Source organism: Solenopsis invicta, chromosome 7 (assembly GCF_016802725.1).
Source record: "Solenopsis invicta isolate M01_SB chromosome 7, UNIL_Sinv_3.0, whole genome shotgun sequence".
NCBI lineage: Eukaryota > Metazoa > Arthropoda > Insecta > Hymenoptera > Formicidae > Solenopsis > Solenopsis invicta.
The window spans coordinates 9,609,754-9,633,451 of NC_052670.1; the positions used below are offsets into that span (position 1 = coordinate 9,609,754).

The following is a 23,698-nucleotide window of genomic DNA, read 5'->3' on the forward strand; positions in this document are numbered from 1 at the left end:
GGCTAAAATGGACTTCGATTTTCCGCGCTAAAGGTCCTACCAAATAGACAGTGTTTGCCGACTGAAAAATACATTTGCACACTTATCAAGCACACTCTCTTTGTCTTATAAATAAATATTTTCCATTCCTTTACACGTTGCTGAATATTTTATGACGCGCATACGCTTGCCGCCGCGTAAGCTCTTACAAGTATGCAAGTTACTCACAAATGCAAGTTAATATACAATATTTCAACTTGGCCATTTTTAACCCGAAGAACTATAGTCAGACAAATTCTGTTGAAGGAATTGTAGCGGCTAAAGCTTATTGGACTGATCGTAAAAACTAGCAAAAACATTGCAGAATATTGCTACAATGTTTCAACAATGCCGCAGCAGCGATAAAAAAATGTCCGCTTCAGAAATACTGATACGTAATGTCGCAGCAACGTTAATACAATATTGTATATGTTGCGGCAATGTCGCTGCAACATTAGGTATTAATATTTCTGCAGCGGACATTTCACCAGTGCTGCGCGTTGCTGAAAAATTGCAGCAATATTCCGCAATGCTCTTTCTCATGCTGTGCTGTACGGGTTTTGATTTGCCACATTGAGCTCTATTAAAATTTGAACATAAATCGCAACAATTGGACCATACAGTTCAATAATAAGGATTCCCATTTAACATCTGAAACGGAGCCTGACTTCACTTGTTTGCGATTATTGCGAGATATATGATCGACCATCTCGTATAAGCGCCAGCGAGCGGATTATGTACACAAACGACATCCTTGCACCTGGGTTCCCCGGATCATTAAATTGACGATTGTTCCATGAACGCTGAACAATCGTACTTCGTATTTCTGATTATTACGTCGTACCTTCGATTAAACAAACGGAGCACGGTGGAACGGAGTAAAATCTCATTTCACTCAGGGGAAACGTCAGATATGTGGGCAAGGATAACGAGATACCGCTCTCCCTCTCTCTTTCTCTCTATCTCTCACTATCTTTCTCAATCGCGATATATCAGCGCGATCAGAAACGTCGGAGGATTAAGTGCGCGCGATACGACGCGTGAAAGCATCGCTTGGTTCCAGACGGGGGAGGGCTGGAGAATAAATGCGAGTCCATTCCGTGATATTTCTCCCTTGTTCGCGGCCATCCGTGTGCATTTATAGATCGAAGCGCGCGCGCACGGGAGACGGAGAACATTATTTTACCGTAGTCCCCACAATCACGGCCGCCGCACATCACGCGTACGGTATTAACAAAAGCGTAGAGAAAACGCGATAACATTTCCATTTACCGGATTGGTCGCGGCGCGTCTCGGCTCGAATTTCCGTTCATCCCATTCGTGCGAAAATGCCATTGCTGTAATACATACGCGCGATGCGGCGCGAGTCTTAATTCGGTTTCCCGGAAAGAAACTCGCGCATCAATCTTGCACGATAAACGGGTAATGAATAAAGCAGGAACGCGCGCGAGCAGTGCGTGAACAATTGCTCGAGAGAGAGAGAGAGAGAGAGAGAGAGAGAGAGAGAGAGACGCGGGAGAGAACGTGGCGGAAACGCGTCGCTTAAAGCCGACGCGCGATGTATCATTTAAATCCAGTTTTATAATTCCGGTTGATCGCCATTAATCTCGACGCGAAGGGTTAATTGCCACTCGATCGCGGACCTACCGAATATCATCTCCGGGCGAAAGAGGCGAACGCGAAGCCCGTCGAAAAATACAGCGCCGCTGTTGACGCAACAAATGACTTCCCTTGTTACGTCAGTTGTATGTACACGTGCGATTAATACCGATCGGCTCAAAAGCACGGACAGCTCACATTTATCGGGGCGCACAGTAGACAAAAACGCGCCGGCGACACGGGCACGCTTGCAAGCCCACGCGAGAGAGCGGGCTGTCTAATTGATGGTCTCACCCTTTTCTTCGCGGCGTGGCGCGTGACCTGACCCATTTGTGCGGCCGTCTTCGGCTTACACAGTACGTACACATACAGCACGAAATCAATCCTACGAGGTTGTCGGGTTAGAGCTCGTCGTGGATCAAGATCTCTATCGGCCCTCGTGCCCCGCGCTCTCTCTCTCTCTCTCTCTCTCTCTCTCTCTCCCCCCTGTACTTAATTTAGCGGCCACAAACGCCCGCCGCCGTCGCGCGAATTCGTTTGAGGGCCACGCGGAAAGGGGCTGATATCCCAAGGATAAGCATACTATTATCCGATTAGACCGAGCCGATAATCCCGAGCGCCAAAAATGGCGCTCGACTAGGGAAAGAAAAGATCTCCGGCGCTATGACATATGTTCGGGGGAAGGTTCGATCTCCCGCAGTTTCAGCGAAAGTGTCATTCGCGAGAGCGGCAAAGCGGCACTACTCAGAGGCAATTATCGGGAATTATCGCTAAAGGGATTGCCTGCCATTGAGACTAATGAACAGTTCGTCGCGATTGCAATTGTCACGATCGCAGAATTTTGTGACGCGATTTATCCGACGCAGCAATGATTGTTAGCAGTACTTGAATAGTACAAGAATATCGGGAAAGCAGTGTTTGCTGTTATCTATAAAATTATCTAGATAAAGAAGTAGCTTCATCCCGTTTTTATCTAGATTATTATAATGTACATTATTTTTATCTTAAATAAAAAAAAGAATTATTTTTTTCAAATTAGCCAAGATAATGTGAACAATAATGAGAATGAGAGAAGTATAATAATACTTAGGGCTTCAATCTCCAAGTTACCATCCTAAGAAAAGATTTTTTTAAAAAGATAACGAGAGGGTTGCAAAATTCCTTGTCAGCGGAATGCAGCCCAGATTGCATAAGTCAGTAAAAATTGTACTCAAAACTATAAATTCGAAAACTTTCGCAAGAAATTTTCAATTATGTAACGTAAGTTTATATATTCTTCTTATTTTTTAAGTTTCTTATTTGCGTTATTGATTCAAATATTTTTTGTCATATTAAATTATTTGAAGAATTTTCGTTTTAAAAAAATAAAGCTTTAGATATAAAAATATGAACATATTGTTTTCATATTCTAAATTATTTTGCTCAATAGCAATGTTATATAAAAATTATTTACATAAAACCATGTATTATAATTTTATTTCTTATTTAGATAAATTAAAATTAGGCCTTTCTCTTATCCTAAATACATTTACGTGTAACTTATCTTATCTCTATCTAGATAATTTGAAAGTTACCTAAGCGCAACACTGCGGGAAAAATGGGCGATGAATGATGGATCTATCGTGCAAAAGATACAATTACACGCCGATATATTACATAGCGAGCAATGTCGTTTTGCGCCGACAAGTCGCGGATTTCGTTAAGTCCCCCTCGATATTCCTTCCGATATTTTACCTCGCGATAATTACATTTCGTGCCTATTATGTATATTTACCATCACATTTTCGTCGAGTGAAACGCTACTTTCGAAGAGTTAATTTTTAACGTGCCACCCTTCATTTTTGTAGATTACGAAAAAATTAAGTTGCAACAGTTTTATTCGTCGACATTACATCTCGTAGAAAAAAAAGGTGGTAATTTTTTTCGAAGAGCTACATTTTATGGAGGCAGTGTACCGTGTTTATCGTAAATTTCAACTCTCTTTTTCTCCACGGATAGTCAAACGTATTTGCCCTAACTTGTAATGTTCACGCTAGTTCGCGGGACGTATTCATACCGTGAGGTGAAAAAAAGAAGAAAGAAAAAAAAGAGAAATACGGGACCGACGTTGACGTGAGAACGTTCGGATTATATCGCGCGAAGCGATGGCTGCGGCCATTCGGCTCGGCAGCATGTTAATTCTGAGCATCGATCTCCCTCGAGCTGCCGAGAGTGTCCGAAAACGAAATGGAAGCCCGTATATTTGCTCGCCTCTCTTTCTCTATGATAGCACTGACCCTTTCCCGATATTTTCACAGAAGAAATTCCGCGCGGAAATATGATTTCAACGCGCATAATTAAGGAATGTAAAAGGGTTACGCGATAGAGCCCTTCTATAAATTTACAAAGCTTAATGGCTACATACTTGTTTACTCAAAGTTTAAAGAGAGCTTAGTTGATTCTCCTCATATTCCCTCTTTTTATCCGCTGTAAAACCGCCGTAATACCTGGCGAGACGAGTTACTTGAGCAGCACCAATTGGATAGTTTTTCATCAGCTTGTGCCCTTATCCGCGACTGAAATGCCTCGTTCGCAATGTTACGGTTGACTCGTATCACTCGAAAATACGGCACGTAATATCCCAAGTGACGCCTGTTCGATTTCCTGTTCGAGTGACACACTCGAACGTGTACGTGTCTCGTGTCACTTCAATCCGCGCGGCCATCTAATCCCGCGATATAGGCCATTCACCCAAACTTTAGAGTTATACCGATAGAATTGTAGAGCTACCGTTATCGGTAGATAGATATGGGTAGTGCCGCACTTTGTCACGTGAAACTGTAATTGGCGCTACACTGTTAAACTCGTAGTGTCGAATTTTGAGTTATTTTTGATCATTCTCTTATAGATCGCCATTGCTCCTACTTATGCCATTAATTTAAACTAAAACACGTAAAGTTAAGCAAGTTTACTATAAAAATGTTAAATTTGTCTCAAATCTATTATTCGCAAGGTATATTGCTTAATACTGGCATTCTTTACTTTAAAACTAAGAAGTTTAATAAGAATTAATTAGATGAGGTTGTTCTTTTAATTACATATTGTATTTTTTGTTAAAATAAAAAAAAAGTAAACAGTAAAAATATCTAGGCTCAAAAGATTGAATGCAATCAATTAAAATACTGAACTTCTTAAAAGTAAATTAATCACAAAATAATAAATTTTTCTACACGCATAGAGGTTAAAAATAACGAAATGTTACTTAACTCGATTGGCTTGAATTCGATACTTCAATATTTAACAGTGTAACTTGGACTGCGTAATACGATCCATGGTTCTAGTAGCGACAATGCCGTCCTCCCCTAAGACAGATCGTCTTCCCTCGTTCCGGCATATTCCAAAGCACTCCAAATCTCTTCCGTAGAAAGATAGGGGATACGTTTTCCCCCGATAATGCATCCCCTTTTCTAAAAATTGCTCAACGCCCGACAAATATACGAGAAAGATTATTATGGATATACTCGGTCGCGTCACATTCGCGAGTCCGCGCGGAAATAACGCGGTAGAATCCCGCATGATTCCAAACATAGCGCGCTCTTTTCTTTCCACCTACATATCCGCCGTGAGGCGTCGCGAGGCGTTCGCGACGGAAGCACGTCATTAATCTGGATAGCGTGGGAAACGTTCAATACGACGATTTCAAAAGCGCACGTACGCCGTTCCGTCTTCGCGAGGAAACAGTGAATTCCTGTTTCTAATAGACCTACGCGCCGAAGCAGATCCGCGTGTAATCCACGATTTTCGCTCGCGTCTTTCGCGGCAGCCGAATTCCCGGTCGCGAAAAAACGAAAAAAAAAATAATAATAATAATAAAGGAGGAAAGGAATAAGAACGGAAACGCGGATCGCGTTTTGCCAGCGGCGTCGCTCACTGGTCGGTTTCGAATAAATTCGTGGGTCGCGTTTTGAGTATATCCTGAGCGGCGGTGAGTGGCGAGTGTGTATCGGGACCCTGACCTAGAAACCAACGCGTATCGATCGTAACTAGCGAATCCGCACTTGGGGCTCGCCTTCCTTTTCCCTTCCTTTAACTCCGATGCTTTAACGTCATCCAGACACCACTCGAGATAATGCCGACGACGGCGACCGAGGACCCGCTGTTTCCACGGCGCTTTCGGACCAGCTGTCCGCGCGCCGTTGTGCCCCATCCTCAAGAGTTTTTCCTCTCTTCTCTTAAGATCTTGCTGAAAAGAAAAATCTCCATATTCTCATTATTTACAAGTGCGGTCCGCGATCGCGGGAGCTTCCGATCGAATTACGTAAGAAGTCGTTCTATATACCACGTCGTTTTAATGAAATTAAGCGCAGCTTGCATACCGTCGAACACAATGTGAAGCGCTAAACAAAAGAGACGCTGAGAGTTGCAAAAATTAATGTTACAACTGCAAATCGCGCGAGAATGTTGAGCTTGCTCATCACCTGCACTTTGTGATTTCACGGTATTGTTCTTTTTTTTTATTATTATTAACTCGTGACGCAATGCGGTATACATTGAGGTGTCTCTACCATTGATTAATCATAGCGTACTTCTAAAAAAAAGTCGCTCGTCGCGATTGATAATGAAAGTAAATGAAGAGGCGGCGGACGCGGTCAAAGTGTGTAGCCGACTTCTTTTCCTGAGCACCGAGACCTCTATTAACGAGGAACTAATCTAGGAGCTTAAGCGACTCCTGCCGAAGATTATAAGCCCTATCATAAATTCATAGGAATATCTGACCACAAGAAATTTTGCAGAGATTGGCATGAGCCAAATACCGTACGAAAAAAAAAAAAAAAAAAAAAAAAATTAAATAAAATAAAACGAAAGACAAAATAAAATATTTATATTCTTATGTTAAAGGAGGAAATAAACGCGCGCAAAATGTACTAAATACTTGATTCATAGCAGGTGCACATACAACATTAAAGAAACATAACTATCGCTGGTAAGGCATTCTTGAAATACACGGACTCGCGACGGACGTGCAAATAAGAGCGCGAAGAATTCTCGCGCTATGAAAAAGAATTATATTAAATTTATGTTATGTTTACATTATGTTTTGCACTGCTATATCAAGAAGAAAGCCGTTCACTTGCGCCTAACAGATTTCCCAGTACCTTAACGTATCTAGAAATGGAAAAGTTGGCATAGACAATCTAAGTTTGTATAGCGCTTGACAATTACATTAGTAGGTCACAGATGTATCAACCTGTTTGTTAAACTTTATTACTCCATTTTATTGCGATTGGTATTATCTGCTTTATTCTGCGCTGTATAGCCTTCGAATTATTTATCAACAGGATTATACGTACATACCAATGACACCACGCATAAGCATTATACGCACGATCTTCTACGCAATCGTTCGAATCGCATCGCGCCGACCGTCTTTCGGTGCGACGAATGATAATTAGTTTTACATAATGGTTCTAATAGTTAATCTTTAAACGTTAAAATCGTCCTTTTATAAAGCTGAATTATTAATAGAACCTTTTTTTTTTTTAATTAAAAAGAATAATTTGCCAGGAAATTCACGTAAAAGCTTAATCGAATAGAGAAGAGCAAATTCATCTCTTCAAAATCCATATGACATTAATGCGAGTATTTCATGTATACTCCGATGAAAAATTCATGCAATTGAATGATATGAAAATTGTGGCGGAAAAAGTCAACAACGTATAGCGATTTTTGCACTCGCAATTTTGACATTTCGCGAAACACATTTTGTGGCCGAAATTCAGCAGAATCTGCGGCGGTTTCTGTGTATCCCTGTGGTTTCTGGCCGAAGGCGGCGCGCGAGTGCGAGCAATCAATCACGTCGGGTTTTGCATTAGAATTACCTAGCACCCACGCCTTAATCGCTTACACGCGAGGCGGTATTCGATACCGGCCGACAACGAGAGGCCTCCCGGTTAACAGAATCGATCGACCTTAGTCAAAGTGTTTGGCAAAAGAAGCGCGGCATCGATTTTGCTGAGAGTTCTCGGGGCGCGCCGAAACGACGAGAGAGTATAGGGGGGCTGTAACAGGATGTAAAGGGCAAGGGTCTCTTGGTACAATCTTCGAGTACGTGGACGATCGCGATAGTTGATAAAACGTTTCTTCCCTCTAGCCACACACAATGCACACAATCACGTTATACGATATATCGATTTTCACGTATAAAATTCATGTTACTTTTATACCACATCGTTTTCGATCATTTTTTGAACTTAACTTTTGAATGAAAGACCATGTGTTGCTGTAAATCTCCTCGGTTGTATGGAGAGTGTCTGCTCCCAGTCTGTTCACAGTCTACGAAATAGCAAGCGTAAACGATAGAGCGAGCACTCGAAGTCCGGTTCAATTTTCTGTGTAATTCGCTAAACGGGGCCGGATTACGGCGAAACTCGTTCACCCCCTGTACTACTCCGTGACCATTTTGAATTTAAAAGAAGATTACTCCGAGACGAGTTATTGAAATCTGACGGAAACGAGTTATTGAAACCTTCGCCGTCTATATAAGAAAGACAGCGTTTTCGAATCAACTCGGCCGGCATGCTTTCAGGAATTTAATAGTCCTTGATTTAGGTGACTCTCCCTGTGCAGTCTGAATTTATAATGATAATCCCCGCGTTATCGAACCTTCTTCGAAGACAAAATGTATCATTGAGATAAATGAGATGATTCATATAAGACGTACGGCGAATTCCGGTTACTTTCTTCTATAACTGTGCATGCAAGTATTAATATTGATAAATTTTCTAAATCAAATTAAGTTTTCTATATAAATTTGTGCACAGATAACTGCAAATTTATTTGTTCTGTTACAAAATTTGAAACAAAATCGAAGAAAAAAATGTTGCAATTTTTAGGACAATTTAAAATTTGCAGTTTAAATAAACAAACTACGTTAGTGTTAACAATTAGTTTCAATCCGATCTCAATTCGACTAACGATAAGTTACTCGCTCGTCCAGTGACATCTAATTCCAATAGCTAAGCCCTCTAAAGCTCTTTTTCTCTTTTTTATCTGGTCGAATAACGTTACACTCCATTCGGTAACTCGACAAATACAAAAGTATGTCACCTATTGACTTAGTAGCTACCGTTCCACAACGAGGAACAGGATACCCCTTGTTAGCTTTTCATGCCCCCGTAGTCTTTAACTATGCGCAAATTCCTCACTGTCAAATAACTATAGAAAACATTTCCAACCAACGGACGGACGGACGCGTCGCAACTTTCGCGCATTATTCGACGTCACATTTCTCATTCCCGACTAAACTGACGCTTTTAATTGTTTATAAAACGAGAACCGGGCAGCCCGAGTAAATGCGGGGTTGATTGAGTTTTGTGGGTTAACAGGCGGCGTGCTCTGTCGAGTCCCCGCTCCCATATCACGCCGACCTACGAACCTACCAACTCCGATTTACGACCGTTACAACTGCCGACCGAAGCTTTCCTTTATCTCGAAACTAGTAATCGACTGTGAGTTTAACAGATTGAGACACGACAGCTAGCCGACCTCTTCCTCGGTCTCTCTCTCTCTCTCTCTCTTCTCGCCATTTCTTCTGACCCATCCCTCCCTCCGTCCAAGTTTCTTTTCCCTGGCTTCCCATCTTGCTCCGGGCAGCTTCGGGGGTCGATACTACTATCGCACTCTACTTTCCAGCTCCGGGCTCTTTGCCTTTCTTTTCTCGCCTCGTTCCCACCTTTGGAGATGAAGGCCACTTACTCGAGCTTTTTCTCTTTGACCTACTGCTGGCATCGGCACGCAGATCCGTGATCCCTTGGCACGAAGCACGATAAGCAGTTGAGTTAGGTGGGCCCTTTTAAGCTCGATTCACGCCACAGACATGGTTTGAGGCCAGTGATCATGGTTTGATCGATTCACTAGATCGTATCGTATCGCAACCGATTGCGAATCAAGCTCACGTCTTTGATCTCTCGACAATTTATTTATAAAAAAATATATATAATCGCGATATTACGTTGCTCACGCAAAGTGACCTTTCGCTCTATCGCGTCCGTATCTTTTTATAAAACCTCGCAGAATGTTAAACTGTAAATGGTTGAAAAACGATTTCATTTTTATTTATTTTATTTATTTTTTTAAACAAAGCCTTACATTTGAAACAACTTTTCAAACATAGATGCGCCGCAGATATTTTTTATCGCTTTCACGCCATTATTCTCTTTTTTAATTTTACGACGCACCGTACGAATGGACCCGTGTTATGCATCGCGGGGAGATCCAATTTCTGGAATAAAAAAAAAAAGTACTATAGAAATATGCGCGGACAGCGCATTGCATACAGAGAGCTGAAATAAATAACAAACCGCGCGTTGCTACTGAGAACGATTCTATTCTACAATATTTTTATATAATACCGAATTTTACTCCTCACTTTTTTTTTACTTCTACTTTTTTTCCTACTTTTCGTTTCGACCTCCTATCGCTCCTAGCAAGCGGCAGCAAAAGTTCGCACGAACCGCGGTAACCGACATATTTAGAGCATCTCGCAACTGATTCGCGAAAACAGATTGTTGGCTAGTCTTCACGATACTTTCGGACGAGTGCATTTTGATGGTGACTTGCGCAAAGTTGCTTAAAAATGTATTTTGGTTATTGAATGCTACGAAAATCTTGCCTCAAAGTAATTTTACGCATCGTTATTTGCTTCGACTATTCTCATCGCGTAAGGAAATGTAAAGAAGATAATACAGAGGCTGTATAGAGAGAACTGTTACAAGAAATGAGCAATTGATGATTTCTCTTTTTCCGTACTGTGTATGTATGTACCCTATTTTTAGAATCTTTTTTTTTTCTTACGGTACACAATGCAACGCAAAATGGATATCCTGTCTATACAGTTGAACGAGCGGGGCAAGTAATCGTATACGATTACGCAAAATTAATCTTTCTTTATTACACGTAAGACTCGTTAATAATTGAATTGTCTTCAAGGCAATTAAATATGATCATCCGTAAATGATTAATCCGTCACATTGTAAAATCATTTCTCTCTTTCTCTCTCTCCCTCCCACTGAAGTCATTTAAATGTTGCTGAATTTAGTGTTTCCTAATCGCACGTGCGATAATTCTGCTTCTCGTTTATTAAGGAAGGTTACAACGAACGTGAAGGGAGAGCCTTACGATAACGGAAAAGGTTTCCCACTCGGAGAAATAGATAATGTCGATTGATCGACTACTTGTTGAAATAACGATGATCCCTTTTAGCGGCAAGAGACCATCGAGTTCTCGAATTCTCTTCCCAAAGCTATCTATAGAGCATGTACATCCTAAATTATGCATGATCTGTACACACATGGCGCACTGTAGATTGTATATAGCGGAAACGGACGTGTATCATCTATACGTACATGAATGTCCCGCTCCTACATGTATTTATATTTCACGTCTGCTCGTTTAAAGCATGCTAAATGTGCGGTAATAATTATCTGCATTGGGAGGAAGTTAAATGCAAGTTAATTGTGACAAAAGTTGATAAAGTGGAGAAACGTAAAGAGATGTTAAAAAAAAAAAAAAAGGAAAGTTTGTTCCCGAGATAGAATTATATTCTTCTGTAAAAGTGAATACAATAAATGGAAGCTCAATAAATGGAAGCTTGCATTCATCCTAATCCCTTAAAATTTTAAAATCTTTCGCTTTTAATATACTCTTCAAATCTTTCATCTCGCGGCGCCAATGCATTTCTATGCTTTGCTGCATGCTGCAGCACATCACTTCAGAAGTGAAATTAAAGACCTGCGCGGCAAATATTACTGTACGCATATTATATACATATATCATTAATCATATCGCATTTTATATATCTAAGAAAAAAACATTTTACTCGATAGTATATTTATAATATTAATATTTAAAGAACTACTTATCTAGTAATTTTTTTTTATTTTAGAAAGAAAACGATTTTTAAAGAGAAATATAAATTTTCGCAATCTCGAAACAGAACTGTAGATTGTAGCATTAGATTTTAGTATAAAATAAAATAATCCTTTTTTTTGCATGGTAATTTTCATTCCTGATAAATTTTATAAATAATATTTACTACTGTGTATTATATATGCATGAGATTATTTGGTTTTTTAATTAATTAACATTTTGATTATTGTAATGAAACGCATATACTGATTGCGAAGCTCTTGTGAGATGTTACTGAATAAAAAGATTCAATTTTGTTACTCTTTTTAATTTGCACGATGAAGAATTTGCATTTGCATTTGCATTGCAAACCACTAACATGACAAATTAATAGCGATTATTGGAAAAAAAAAAACTTAAGAAGGAGACGTTTACAGGCTGCTAATAGACTTGAGGTCGAGAATCACTTCTAAGTGAATTAATGAACCATGTATGTTCTCTTAAGGTTGGAGATTGTGTAGAAGTAAGTCCGTAGAGTACATATATCTTGAGGAAAGCGAAAATGGTATTTTGTACGTTTTTTTGTAGAATTAGGTAAGGGTAGACCATAGCTGCATGCGACGAACTTTGATGTATATTGCGATTATCTTGAAGTTGCATTTTCAATCTCGCCGATTTACGCTGAGATTTTCCGGTAGAAATCAACGACGCGGATAAAGTAGAAGTTTGATACGCGGCTCACGCAGATCGACGTTTTGTAAATGTCTCGCGCTCGACCTGGCGTAAAATAAGAACAAAAGACGTCGAGCGAGAACGACATTTCCCTATTTTCTGATCGCAATCGGAAACTCGGCGATGCGCAGAATTTGCGAGCGTTGCGAAATTTCCTCGAACGCAACGAACCTGCTCCTGACGTAATGTACGGTGGCACTAATGCACACAGTAGCAAAGCCGACTCATTGTCTGACAAAACAACTCAGACACGCTGTAAACGTTGTAATTATCGTGGTTAAACACGATTTTCCCGTGTTTACGTGATACGTCTGTGCTTTTTGTCAAGGCGATAGAACAGTCACGCGTCAATGCCAAAACAAAAATTATTGTTGCGTTTGCAATTGTTGCAAATTTTTTGAATACTCTTTGTGATCTTCCAGTAGAAAGTTTGCCTATTCGTTCATCGCTCATTGAACACAAATCGCATGATAATATTTAGTTTCACTAGCAAAATATACTTAAAATCTGTTCTATTAGAAATCAAGATCTCTCATCGCTTCATGCCCAAAGTCTTACAGAAACAAATTGTATCGCGAAAAAGACGCGACGCGCATTTTGATTATAAATTCAACTACGAGATGATCGCACAGTTAAGAACTGATGCATCGTGTTCCCGCTCTCATTAATCTGCATCTCTGTGTGCTGTTCAGGCAAGGTGGACGAGAAAGCGACGCAGCTGCATGCGATAGCGTCACTGAAGGTGCTGCTGGATGCCACCAAGCCGCATAACGGCGCCGCGACGTCGACCGCCGCCCATTATTCCGGCGCATCCTCGAAGGAGACGACTCTGCAGCTGCAGCAGGGCTCGCAAGGCACCACCACTACCACCACGACAACGACAACCACTGCCGGCACCACCGCCGGTATTCAGGAACTTCCGAACGGCGGTATCGCCGCCGGTCTCGACGCTGGACTCGATTCGGTAAATATCGAATACGAGAGATACCATGCCAAATTCGGGCGATAGATCAATCGCTATCAATTGCTCCTGGCACGGTCGCCGACGTCAGGATTATTAAATCGCTGCCGCATTTATTTTCGTGCAATGATTTTCTTTCGTATCGCATCTTCCGAGATTCGAATTGCGGTATTTGCATTGCAATTTACATCGAAGAAATAACCAAAGTAAAACGCCAACACGTTTGTACGGTTTAATAGAATCAATCGATATGTCTCCGAGTTATAAATGATCCTCCTGTTCCTTTATTTCTGCAAGTGACGGAAAGAATAGTGTGTGCTAGGTAGAAGGATCCGATCTACGATCCGACGTAGACACGGTGTACCTCGACCCAACAGATTGGAATAGTTTTTGGTATTTCCCGGTTCTAAAACGCCGTCGCGTATAAAACAAAGAGGTCGAGAGCACGCTGATTGGAATTTGTCGTTCCACTTTTCTTGACAAAACGTTTGATTTGCGTGGTAGCGCATGCCTGTCGTCACATTTCTCGTGACTCGTTCGAATACTTACTATTTTCCGATGATCGCGCAAGAATATTTCGCAAGAGAAAAATAACTTCCAACCCGATAAATTAGTACGATAGGCTAATTTTAGGATTAGTATAACTTCGCGATGGCTGTCGCGTACCTCGGAGCACGCGTTGCAAAAGGGCACGTTAGTTCGATATCGTAACGTTCTACTTTCCATTGTGAAATGTTTGCTTCTATCACGACTTGGATATCCTGAATTAGAATAGGCAGTTTAATTCTCACAATACTGCGAATCACGCGAAGTAATCCTTTTTAACTTTCACGTCGAACGTCATTATTATACATGGATGTAACATTCTATTCTATATATTTTGGACCTTCTCCGTTTTATCGTAGACCTTCAGCAGTGTAAAACCGTGATGATACAACCTTCCTACGAAAGTTTCAACATTTTAATTATTTAAAAAGGGGAAACTAGAGTATACCCGAGAAAAAGAAGTTGTTAACTTCACTAAATGCGTTTAGTTCGTAGTTGATTTCTTCAGTTCAAGTGTTTGTACGTATGTATTTAAGTTTTATACACACACACACACACACACACACACACACACATATATACATATGTGCACATATATTACTTCCATATATTTAAATTCTAAAGGACCGGAAACCGAGATATATCGGCTTTTAACGATTTAAGTGAATTTTATTGCTTATTTTGTATTCATAAGTACTTACACATTTATTTCGAAGTAAATTCATATAATGTTTTTTAATTACTTTACTACACCTCAAATTGCAGTATAATAATGTTTTTATAATTGCTTTTTGTAAAATGTTTTACTGTTTAATGCTGTTAAATAATTATTCTAGAAATATAATAATATAAAGCGCAAAGAAAAAATACGGGGAAAAAATTTTTATACTTTTTTATACTGGAAGCCAGTCACTGGAAGCCAGTCACTGGAAGCCAGTCATCAGTTCTAAAGTGACATCTTTTTCGTATAATAGATTAATGCAATGACATGGTTAACAAAATTTCAAGTCTAAAATTGGAAAAGTTGTCTAAAAACTTGCCGGTTCTCAGAAGGCTAACTTAAATACATACATGCATGCTTAAACTGAAGAAATCACTACAAGTTAAACACATTTAGCCAAGTTAACAATTTTTTTTCTCAGTAAAATTAGAATTAAATCAAAATGTTTCAAATAATATCTAAAAGATTTCTATAAGTATTACATACAATAGAATTAGTACCACAGCCCTCGATAGGCATTGCACAATATGAGCATCACAAATTGATAAAAATTTTACAATATTGCGCCAAGATGTCATAACGGAGAAATTTTATCAAAATAAAATTTCTAAATAATATTTGTCAAAAATTAGACAAATCTAGGTTTGAGATATAAATATTTTACAATTGTTTCCAAAACCGTTTGATTCTTTATTTAAAATGTTACCATGCTGAATGTTTAATATTTCATGCTGTAATATTTCTATATTATAATTTAAGAATAATTACGGCATTTTGGTAAACATGTATACGAATTAATTTTTCTCTAAGTTTTTTATACATAATACATCTCAAACTTTTTCTCAATTATTAAACAATTTCTTTCTAAATTTAATTTTGCAAATATATCATTAAGATGTATCGAGATATCGTTAGTTTTGTCGAAAATTACTATTTCGAAATTATATGCGCAATTATCAAAATTTTATGAAAGATCAATACTTCCACATTTATTTTTGCAATTATACTTGCAAATTATGTGATTGCAAATTATAATTTTTATGCAAGATTTCGTCATATAATTTAATAAATGTTCCATCGGAAAGTATTTACACATTTTTCGTTCCACAGTCCCGTTTCTCAACTTCGGTCACTATTGAAACCAAATTTAAAACAAATATTACTTCTTACTCAGTTTTATCGTGTTTAAATCGAATATCGTGTTTCGTAAACGGTCCACAGAGTAACAGGGTGAGTCCCCAGAGTAATCAAAGTTAGTTTTACGCCCGAAGCCTTAACGCGCCCGAGTATAAATCGGCTCGCGGTGTTCATCTATTAAGTCTTATCAGGACAACCGCAATTTTCACCCGCGAACTCGGCAATCATAAATCAGACAGTCGCTCGATATTTGTCGGCTTCGAACTTTAAAAGTTCACCCAAGGTTATTTCGCTCTCATCGAAATCGGACGCGCCGCGGGATCCGATACGTGAAAGTGTGGATCCGTCACGTTGCAGCGCATCTCTCACAGAGAAATTCGATCAAATCGCGCGCGATCCTAGGTACATACACACACACACACACACATACACACATGACTGCCGTCGAAAGGAGAAAAAGGGAAACGGTCCATAAGTTTTTATCTACCGTTTGACGCGTTATTCTCGCGTCGGAAAATTTCTTGTCACCTTCCCTGAGGGAAGAAACGACTCGCGAACAATCGATACAATAAGAAGGATAAAGCGCAACGAGCGATATTGCTTGTCTGAACTTCCCCGTTACTCGTCAGATGATATCGCGTAGAACTCTACCTCGTCCTTTGGCGCGGACAGAGATAAATATTCAATAATTCTTCCCGACGGCACGTCGCGATAGGAACGCATATATTTGAAGGCTTCTCATTTCCCGTCGCGCGCTGGCCTCCAACTTCGACAAACCGTTTTATCGCCGCCCCATCTTCGCCTTCGATGTCTTTCGCGCTCTTCGAAGAATCTTAAAGTGACGTCGCGAATTATTACGGATCCGCGACAACGGATATACGCGTGTAGAAATCATTTTTAAGTCCACTCGACGCTCACCCGAGCCGCTTACGATGAACATAAATACTGTGACAGGTCGATTTTTAATATCACCATGCGAAACGAATTTTCGGCCAAAGCGCCGAATTGTAGACTGCACGTAGCTGATTTTTTGCTCCGATTAAAAAGGCTCGTCTCGGGCGGCGCGGTAAAGCTGATTGAATCAGTAGTCACCGCAACGAACTGCCACGCCGTGCACCGCGTGCACGACCCTCGGTTTAAATCGATAGTTTGCATCGTGTCATTTTCTTGCGTCAAACATTCGCGCTTTTATCAGCGCATTAACATTTAACGCGTCTACTGCGCGAGATACTCGTTTAAAAAAAATGCATCGCTCGGTGCATCCTCCGTGTGGAATCTTATCCGGAGGGAAGGAAGGAGGAAAATATTGCCCTTCGTCTTTTTACGATTCTTCGACTAAGATCGACTCAAGCAAAATCTGACTGAATCAGCTACGATATCCTTCGCGAGCTTCCGCGTTAAAAAGATACGTCTCAGTTTTTAGTATGCAATTATATTTTAACGCTTTCTACAATGACGTCTTGATAGTGACGATAAAAAGAGATAAGTGACCCGTATTACGTGATCCGTATGACAGTGCACTTTTTTACACAATTTTATCACAAGTAAATTTCAAGTTTTATACATATATAATGATGTAACTTTAAAAAATAAAATTAACAAAAAAAATATTCTGGACTATTATAAACAGTTTTAATAAACAAATAGAATTTTTAACGATAATAATGTAATTTTAATATTTTTTTTTGTATTAACGATAATCAATTGGCATTTCTTAATTAAACGCTCAATTAGTACATCGTCCAATATAGTAGCGTTCGAACAGCGTTTACGGTCTAAAAAAAATCGTATTTTTATGTGAAATTTCTTTTAAAATTGGAAAACGGGAAATATAGAACACTTTTAACTAGCATAAAGTAAACAAAAAAAAATTACACTACAAATTCGTATTGGTAGATATTCACTTAGAGTTTAACGTTATGTAAAAAATCCGCATGACAATACGTTTCTTTACACAATTTTAACAGAAGCAAATTTTGTTTTTATAAATAATAATGTAACTTTAAAATTAATAAATATTTCGTATGTGCTCTGAGATTTAAAATCAATATAAAATTGTCAGGGGATAATGAGCAGGGCTGTTATAAGCAATTTTAGCAAATCAAACGATAATAGTGTAATTTTAATATTTTTTTCATATTAACGATAATCAATTGGCATTTTTTAATTAAACGCTCGATCAGTATATCGTCCAATACAGTAGCGTTTGAACAGCGTTTACGTAAAAAAAAGTCGTATTTTTATATGAAATTTACTTTAAAATTGAATAGAAAATATAAAATACTTTTAACCAGTATAATGTAAATAAAAAAATTGACACTACTAATTTGTATCGATAGGTATTCATTTAACGTTTAATGTCATGTAAAAGACACCGCGCTTTTGCCGGAAACGTTTTCGCTGTGATATAAAAGAACTCTTGTTGGATCATTCTTGCACCAATCGTCCTTACAATGACGCAAAGAGAGACGGAGAGATGTCAGAGAATGTCGAAACAATTTTCCCGAGCGATTCATAATCGTCGATTGCAATTCGGAGAGGCACTCTGCGGAAATATAAACCGGAACTTGACTATCTCCCGAGAATATTAACCGGCGTTAGCTGCATCGTGCGGTATCGTGGCGCGTGGACGGAGGCGAGTAGTCTCAGGCGGCTTTGTCCTAAATGAGCGGAGAGAGGGCCTTTTCATTTTGAATGCATCGGAAAATCTGGGTCAATGCTGCATCCCACCCGTATCCAGCTCTGCGCGTTTGCAGCCCCGCGCGCGCGCTTCCCACGGATTATCGGAGCAAAGTCACCAACCCTACACTTTTCCACGGGAGTTTGCGAATTTGTGGGAACGACGCGACGCGATGCGCCCGGAAAAGCTCACACGATGATTTGGTCTGGCAAGTAGCCTCGTTAAGTTCACGGCAGAGTGACGAGATTCGAGATTAATGGTCCCAGAGGATGTTAAGTGAGACAGAGAGGAGATTCCCAACCCTTTTATTCTATCCACCGCGAAAATTTCGCAGCGTGAAAACTTTCGAATTTTGTCTTAATTTGCTCCTGAACGTTTGTAATATAATTTGTCACTTGCAGTGACATAATTTATTGCCTCAAAAATACGAATTATTTAGTCGTAAGCATTAGGATAAATTTCGCACATTAACTCGGGCGGCAATTCTCTTCTCTTTGGCAAACACCGTCCTTTCACTGTCGATCCCTGCTAATGTACAAACATTCGAAACGAGAGGATTAGTTCAGTGTACGTACAAGAAACTATGTACAAGGTTTATTTCGTTCTTGAGTGCGAATGTGCCGAAAATGATGATGCTTCACAGAAATACAAGCTTTGTGGCATTGTGTCGTGGTTTGTTCGAGTAGCAGAAAGATACTTTGCCTTTGTAATCAACTCGTTATTAAAAAGATCTTTGAACTTTGTAACATTCCTTTATAACATTCCTCGGTAATGCATATAAACAGTTTCGTTTGCGTTCTTTAGAGTAAAACAATATTGCGCGAGTCCCGAGTCACGTTAATTAAACAAATTTGATCTACGATTACTTGCTACGATAAACTTAAACTGAACAGTGAGAAATGCTTTTGACAGAATTTTATTTCTTTAATATTTATTCACAGGGCGAAGAGGATGAACCTCCAGAGGCCTTGAATATGGGCTGGCCGAGCAGCCCAAGAAAAAGGCTAACTTACATTTTGGTCGCGCCAATCTTATTTCCTCTTTGGTTGACGTTACCGGATACGAGAACACCTAGAGGTAATTATCGTCTTTCTAGGCTAATATAAGTTCAAACAATCTGTAATAAATTATTTTTTATTCAGGTGAGCATCTCCTGATTTCTAATGTCACCTTTTCTCAGTTTTCAAAAGTTTATATACAAATATATATATAAAAGATTAAGAAAGTTAATTTACATAATTTCTAATTTTGTAAAGTTAAAAATATATATGTGTATATTAGATGTGCACAAATGAACTATCCATTATTTTTTTTTTTTTTATGAAATTCAGTATTTATTGTTGAAACATATCGACATAGTTCAATCATGAAGATAATCTTCATTATTTGTAAATACTTTCCTCTATCTTTCAGACAAGTTATAGACCTCGTCTCGAAAGATTCTTTCTTGCAATGAATTTATCAAGCCATCTTCTTATTTCTTCGACTTTCATGTTGTCAGACAAAGCGTATTGCATTGAACGGAACAAATGATGATCTAAAGGCGCTGTGTCCAGTGAGTGTGTCAGGCGCAGTAAGACATCCCAACCAATTTGCAATAGCGTATCTTTGATCAATCTCACCACACGAGGCTGAGCATTTTCATTCGATTGGGCAATGACCTTTTCCTATGATCATCAATTACAGATACAACTTAGCTGGGATAATTTTACCAGATCTGACTTACTCATTGGATACAACATCTTTTTATGATAATTATCATTTTATGATTTCTGTTCGATGCAGCGCGCTTTAATTAACAAAAAATTTATAAAAATTGAAGAAATAAGAAAATTACTTTGTTTATGAATTTATTGCAAAAAAAAACCTTTCTATCGAGCCGAAATCTATAACTAGCCTAAAAGGAAAATATTGAAAAATAATCGAGATTACTTTTATGATTGAACTGTATTGATATGTTTCGATAATAAATAACGAATTTCATAAAAAATAATGGATTATGTATTTGTACACTTTATATATGTATGTATAGAGAGAGGAAGAGAAAAAGAAGAGAAGATAGTATTATGGCTACTGTAAGCAGTAGGCTATCCCTCCGTTATTTGGACGAATTCTAACGACTGCTTATGGGAATCATTTGTTTAGTAATCCGTTATATAATAATCCGTGGCATTAATATGCCAATACAATAGCTAACAATTATTACAAGGCATTTTTACTTTTCAACATTCCGAAACTTTTTCAAGATACATTTTAACATTTAATTACGTATGCTTCCTCATTATTTTTAAACTTGAGCGTATTATCATACGAATGTATGTACACTCGAATGTTTATTTGTTATTTAGCTTTTTATTCGGCTATACACATTTCGAATTATGCATAATTAAACAATAACATGGGATTTTATTAATATGGCTTTTTAAGCGAAATTTTCATATCGAAATATTTCTTCGATAAATTATCACTCTGGAGGGCTGCGTTCAGAAATATTAGAGAGATATGATTTTATTCTTGTTGTTTAATATTAAACAACTCTAATGTTTCTGAATGAAAATTCTAAGCAAAGGAAAATTAAAAATAAATAATTTTGTAACAAAATGATTGTTTTTTAAAATAAAACCAATTTTTCAAATTTATTTTTCGAGTGACCATATTACCACGTTATTTTCTCTTCCACTCATTGTGTAATGTCGTCATATTATTATAAATTACGCCCTAAGTAATGAATATTTCATAACTTTCATTCTAAAATCTATTAAACAATATTTTGACTGATCGTTATAATCGTTCAAGTTTCAATATCAAGTATTGAATTATTAACAAAGTTATTAAATAAAATATAAATGCCATATTACTATCTTTTTCTATGTATATGTACATACTGCGAAATTAAATATAGATACCTATATAAAAATTAATATAATAACTTTGCGAAAATCAAGTAAAACTAAATTTTCTCAGCCAATTTGATCGATGGGGGGCGGCCGAATATTTGCACCAACATCAATGCTTCATCCGATGGCCTTCCCTTTCAATGTTTTCACTGTGTTGACTGTTCGGATAGCAATATTAGGTTTCTCCACACTGACGGATAATCGGTCTTGAATAGAGGCAAATGAAAACTGGAGCAAAGACAAAAGCAAGACCTTTTGTTAAGCGCAAGAGCGATTAAGCAGTTTCATTTACATATCTTGCATCTATTGCGAGACCTAAACTCCTTTCTCCTTGAAAAGTCAATTAGGATATTTATGAAACGAATGTGTAAGTCTTCAAGGACGAAGAGTTTAATTTATCAAAAGTGTTTTTAATCGGTAAATACGTCTATGAACTTGCAACAATGGCTTAATGCCTTCCGCTCTGCTTTCCGTCTTTATTCCACTTGTGCACTTTATCTCTATTCTTTGATAATGAGACGACGATATTAAGACGTAGGTAATATATCAAGATAATTTCCACTCCAATTTCATAACTCGTTAATAATAAAGGAGATATATATTCACGTGTATCCTCCCCATTTTCGCCCTCGACTGCAATAAATTGTGAACCGCAATAGATATTGGATCTGCGTATTACTTAAGGAAATATGAAAATCGGCGAGATCTAAGAATCTCACGCGATGCCTAGACCATTTAACATTTTATACTTGATTATATATCGCTTAATTGCATGTATACCTTTAATGCTTTGCTTCGCCGATAGAAGCGTGAGTTACGATTTATCGCTGGAAATATTATCTGAATAGGCGGAAGAGGTGCGGAGTAGCGTTTCGAATACGCCATTAATTACGGCCGACAAAAAAAAACAAAAAAAAAGAAAAAAAACTCTACGCCAAGCGTATATTTTTTAACTCGCCGAAAACGTCGGGATCAGATTAAATTCTATCAATCAGCGCCAAACGTCGCGCGATGTTTTGCTCCCCCGGCCCCGGTATCGACCCCGTGGTAATATTAACTCGACTCCGGGAATTCGGGGATTCCGAGCCATCGATTTCGTCGGAGTGGAACTTACCTCGTCGACGCGGGGGACTAATTAAACGGCACTCACAGCGGACTTGCTGCTGCACAAGTTTGCGTTTTACCTGGCTTACACTTTCTTATCGTTGTCCGACGTGTAACGGCATTTTATCGAGGATTAGCGGTGAAGGAAATAAAAAAGGAAGATAAAACTTTGTTTCTTCCGATACCTCGCGATGAGAGCGTCAATGGCGGATTATTCGCGGAAGATATTACAATCGGTGGCACAATTCGGTCGTCCGGCAGGAGGAGAACGAAGAGCGAAGAACGAGCGTGTCTATATCGGATTCGGTACGTGGCGCATATCGATTTAATAATAAATGTTAAGATCAACCTGAGTGCGGCGCACCGCTGCTGCTGTTATTCATACCGCCATTTATCACGCGTCTCCTGCATTATCTCAGCCTATTAACACGCTTCTATCGCGATATTGCACAATGCGACGAAAGATGATATTGACACGCTAATTTCGCATTGGGGACTGATTGTTGGCACACGTATAGATGGCCGTACGTACGCGCCTGTACGTACTGACTCTATTGTCAGCTAAAATTCCGATACGTCCTTTGAATTTCAGCAATCTCGGCCTTTAATTGCAGATCTATTAATATGAACGTTATCGCAATCAATTACCATGGGATTGTACGTATTGTAAAATACACGAGTGAATCAAAGATCGTCAGATCATTAGTCAATATTTATACAAAAAGTTCACATAAATCGAGGCATTCTTTTTTTTTTACAAATTCTCTCGATTTTTCTTTTAATTTTTGAGTTTACGAAAGTACATGAAAGTTTCGTTATTGATACACCGATACTTCAGCACGACTAACGGATTCATTAAGAAATTAGTAAATAATTGTCCCTAAAATTAAACGAGAATGCAACTACTTTCATAGCAAATTAAGATTTCTTTTCATGATGTAACTCTTTCCTCGGATAATTAAAACTGCTTGGACTAAACTTAATTAATCTCACTTAATTTAAGCAAATTATTGCATAGCTCTTTCATTGCGTACCTCCATTTATCCAGATTATAAAATTAATATGAGAAACAATTTAATAGAAAAAACTTTTGTTTTGTATCTCCTCATTAATTGCTACCGTGATCATAATAATTATAAGAAAAAGTCGATTTTCGGAACGCCTGCCAGAAAGGTGTGTTAGAGCGAAGAATTATCTGTACGATATACGTTAAATTTCTCTGCAAATCATTCAGGGTGAAACACTCCGTCACTCTCGAATTAAACCCTCGAGATCCAGTCATTAGGATTAGATTACGAGACGGATTAGATATCTCGAACTTCATTCTCGTCATTGCAACGTTACAACACGTGAATGCGGTATTAAAGTTTACGAACTGGCGGTTCTTATTGACTAAGAACTTCGGCTACCATTATATC

General features: G+C 38.5%; 1 protein-coding gene across 5 annotated transcripts in view; it reads left to right on the forward strand.

Annotated features, from left to right (window-relative positions):
• The window catches only part of LOC105198248 (sodium/potassium/calcium exchanger Nckx30C), a 69,220-nt gene that overhangs the window by 35,688 nt on the left and 9,834 nt on the right, over window positions 1–23,698 (forward strand). For all 5 annotated transcript variants that reach the window (XM_026137174.2, XM_026137175.2, XM_011164902.3 and 2 more), the window contains 2 exons: window positions 12,927–13,198; window positions 19,221–19,356. In XM_026137174.2, coding sequence (XP_025992959.1) covers window positions 12,927–13,198; window positions 19,221–19,356 — 408 coding nt within the window. The remainder of the gene's footprint in view (window positions 1–12,926; window positions 13,199–19,220; window positions 19,357–23,698) is intronic.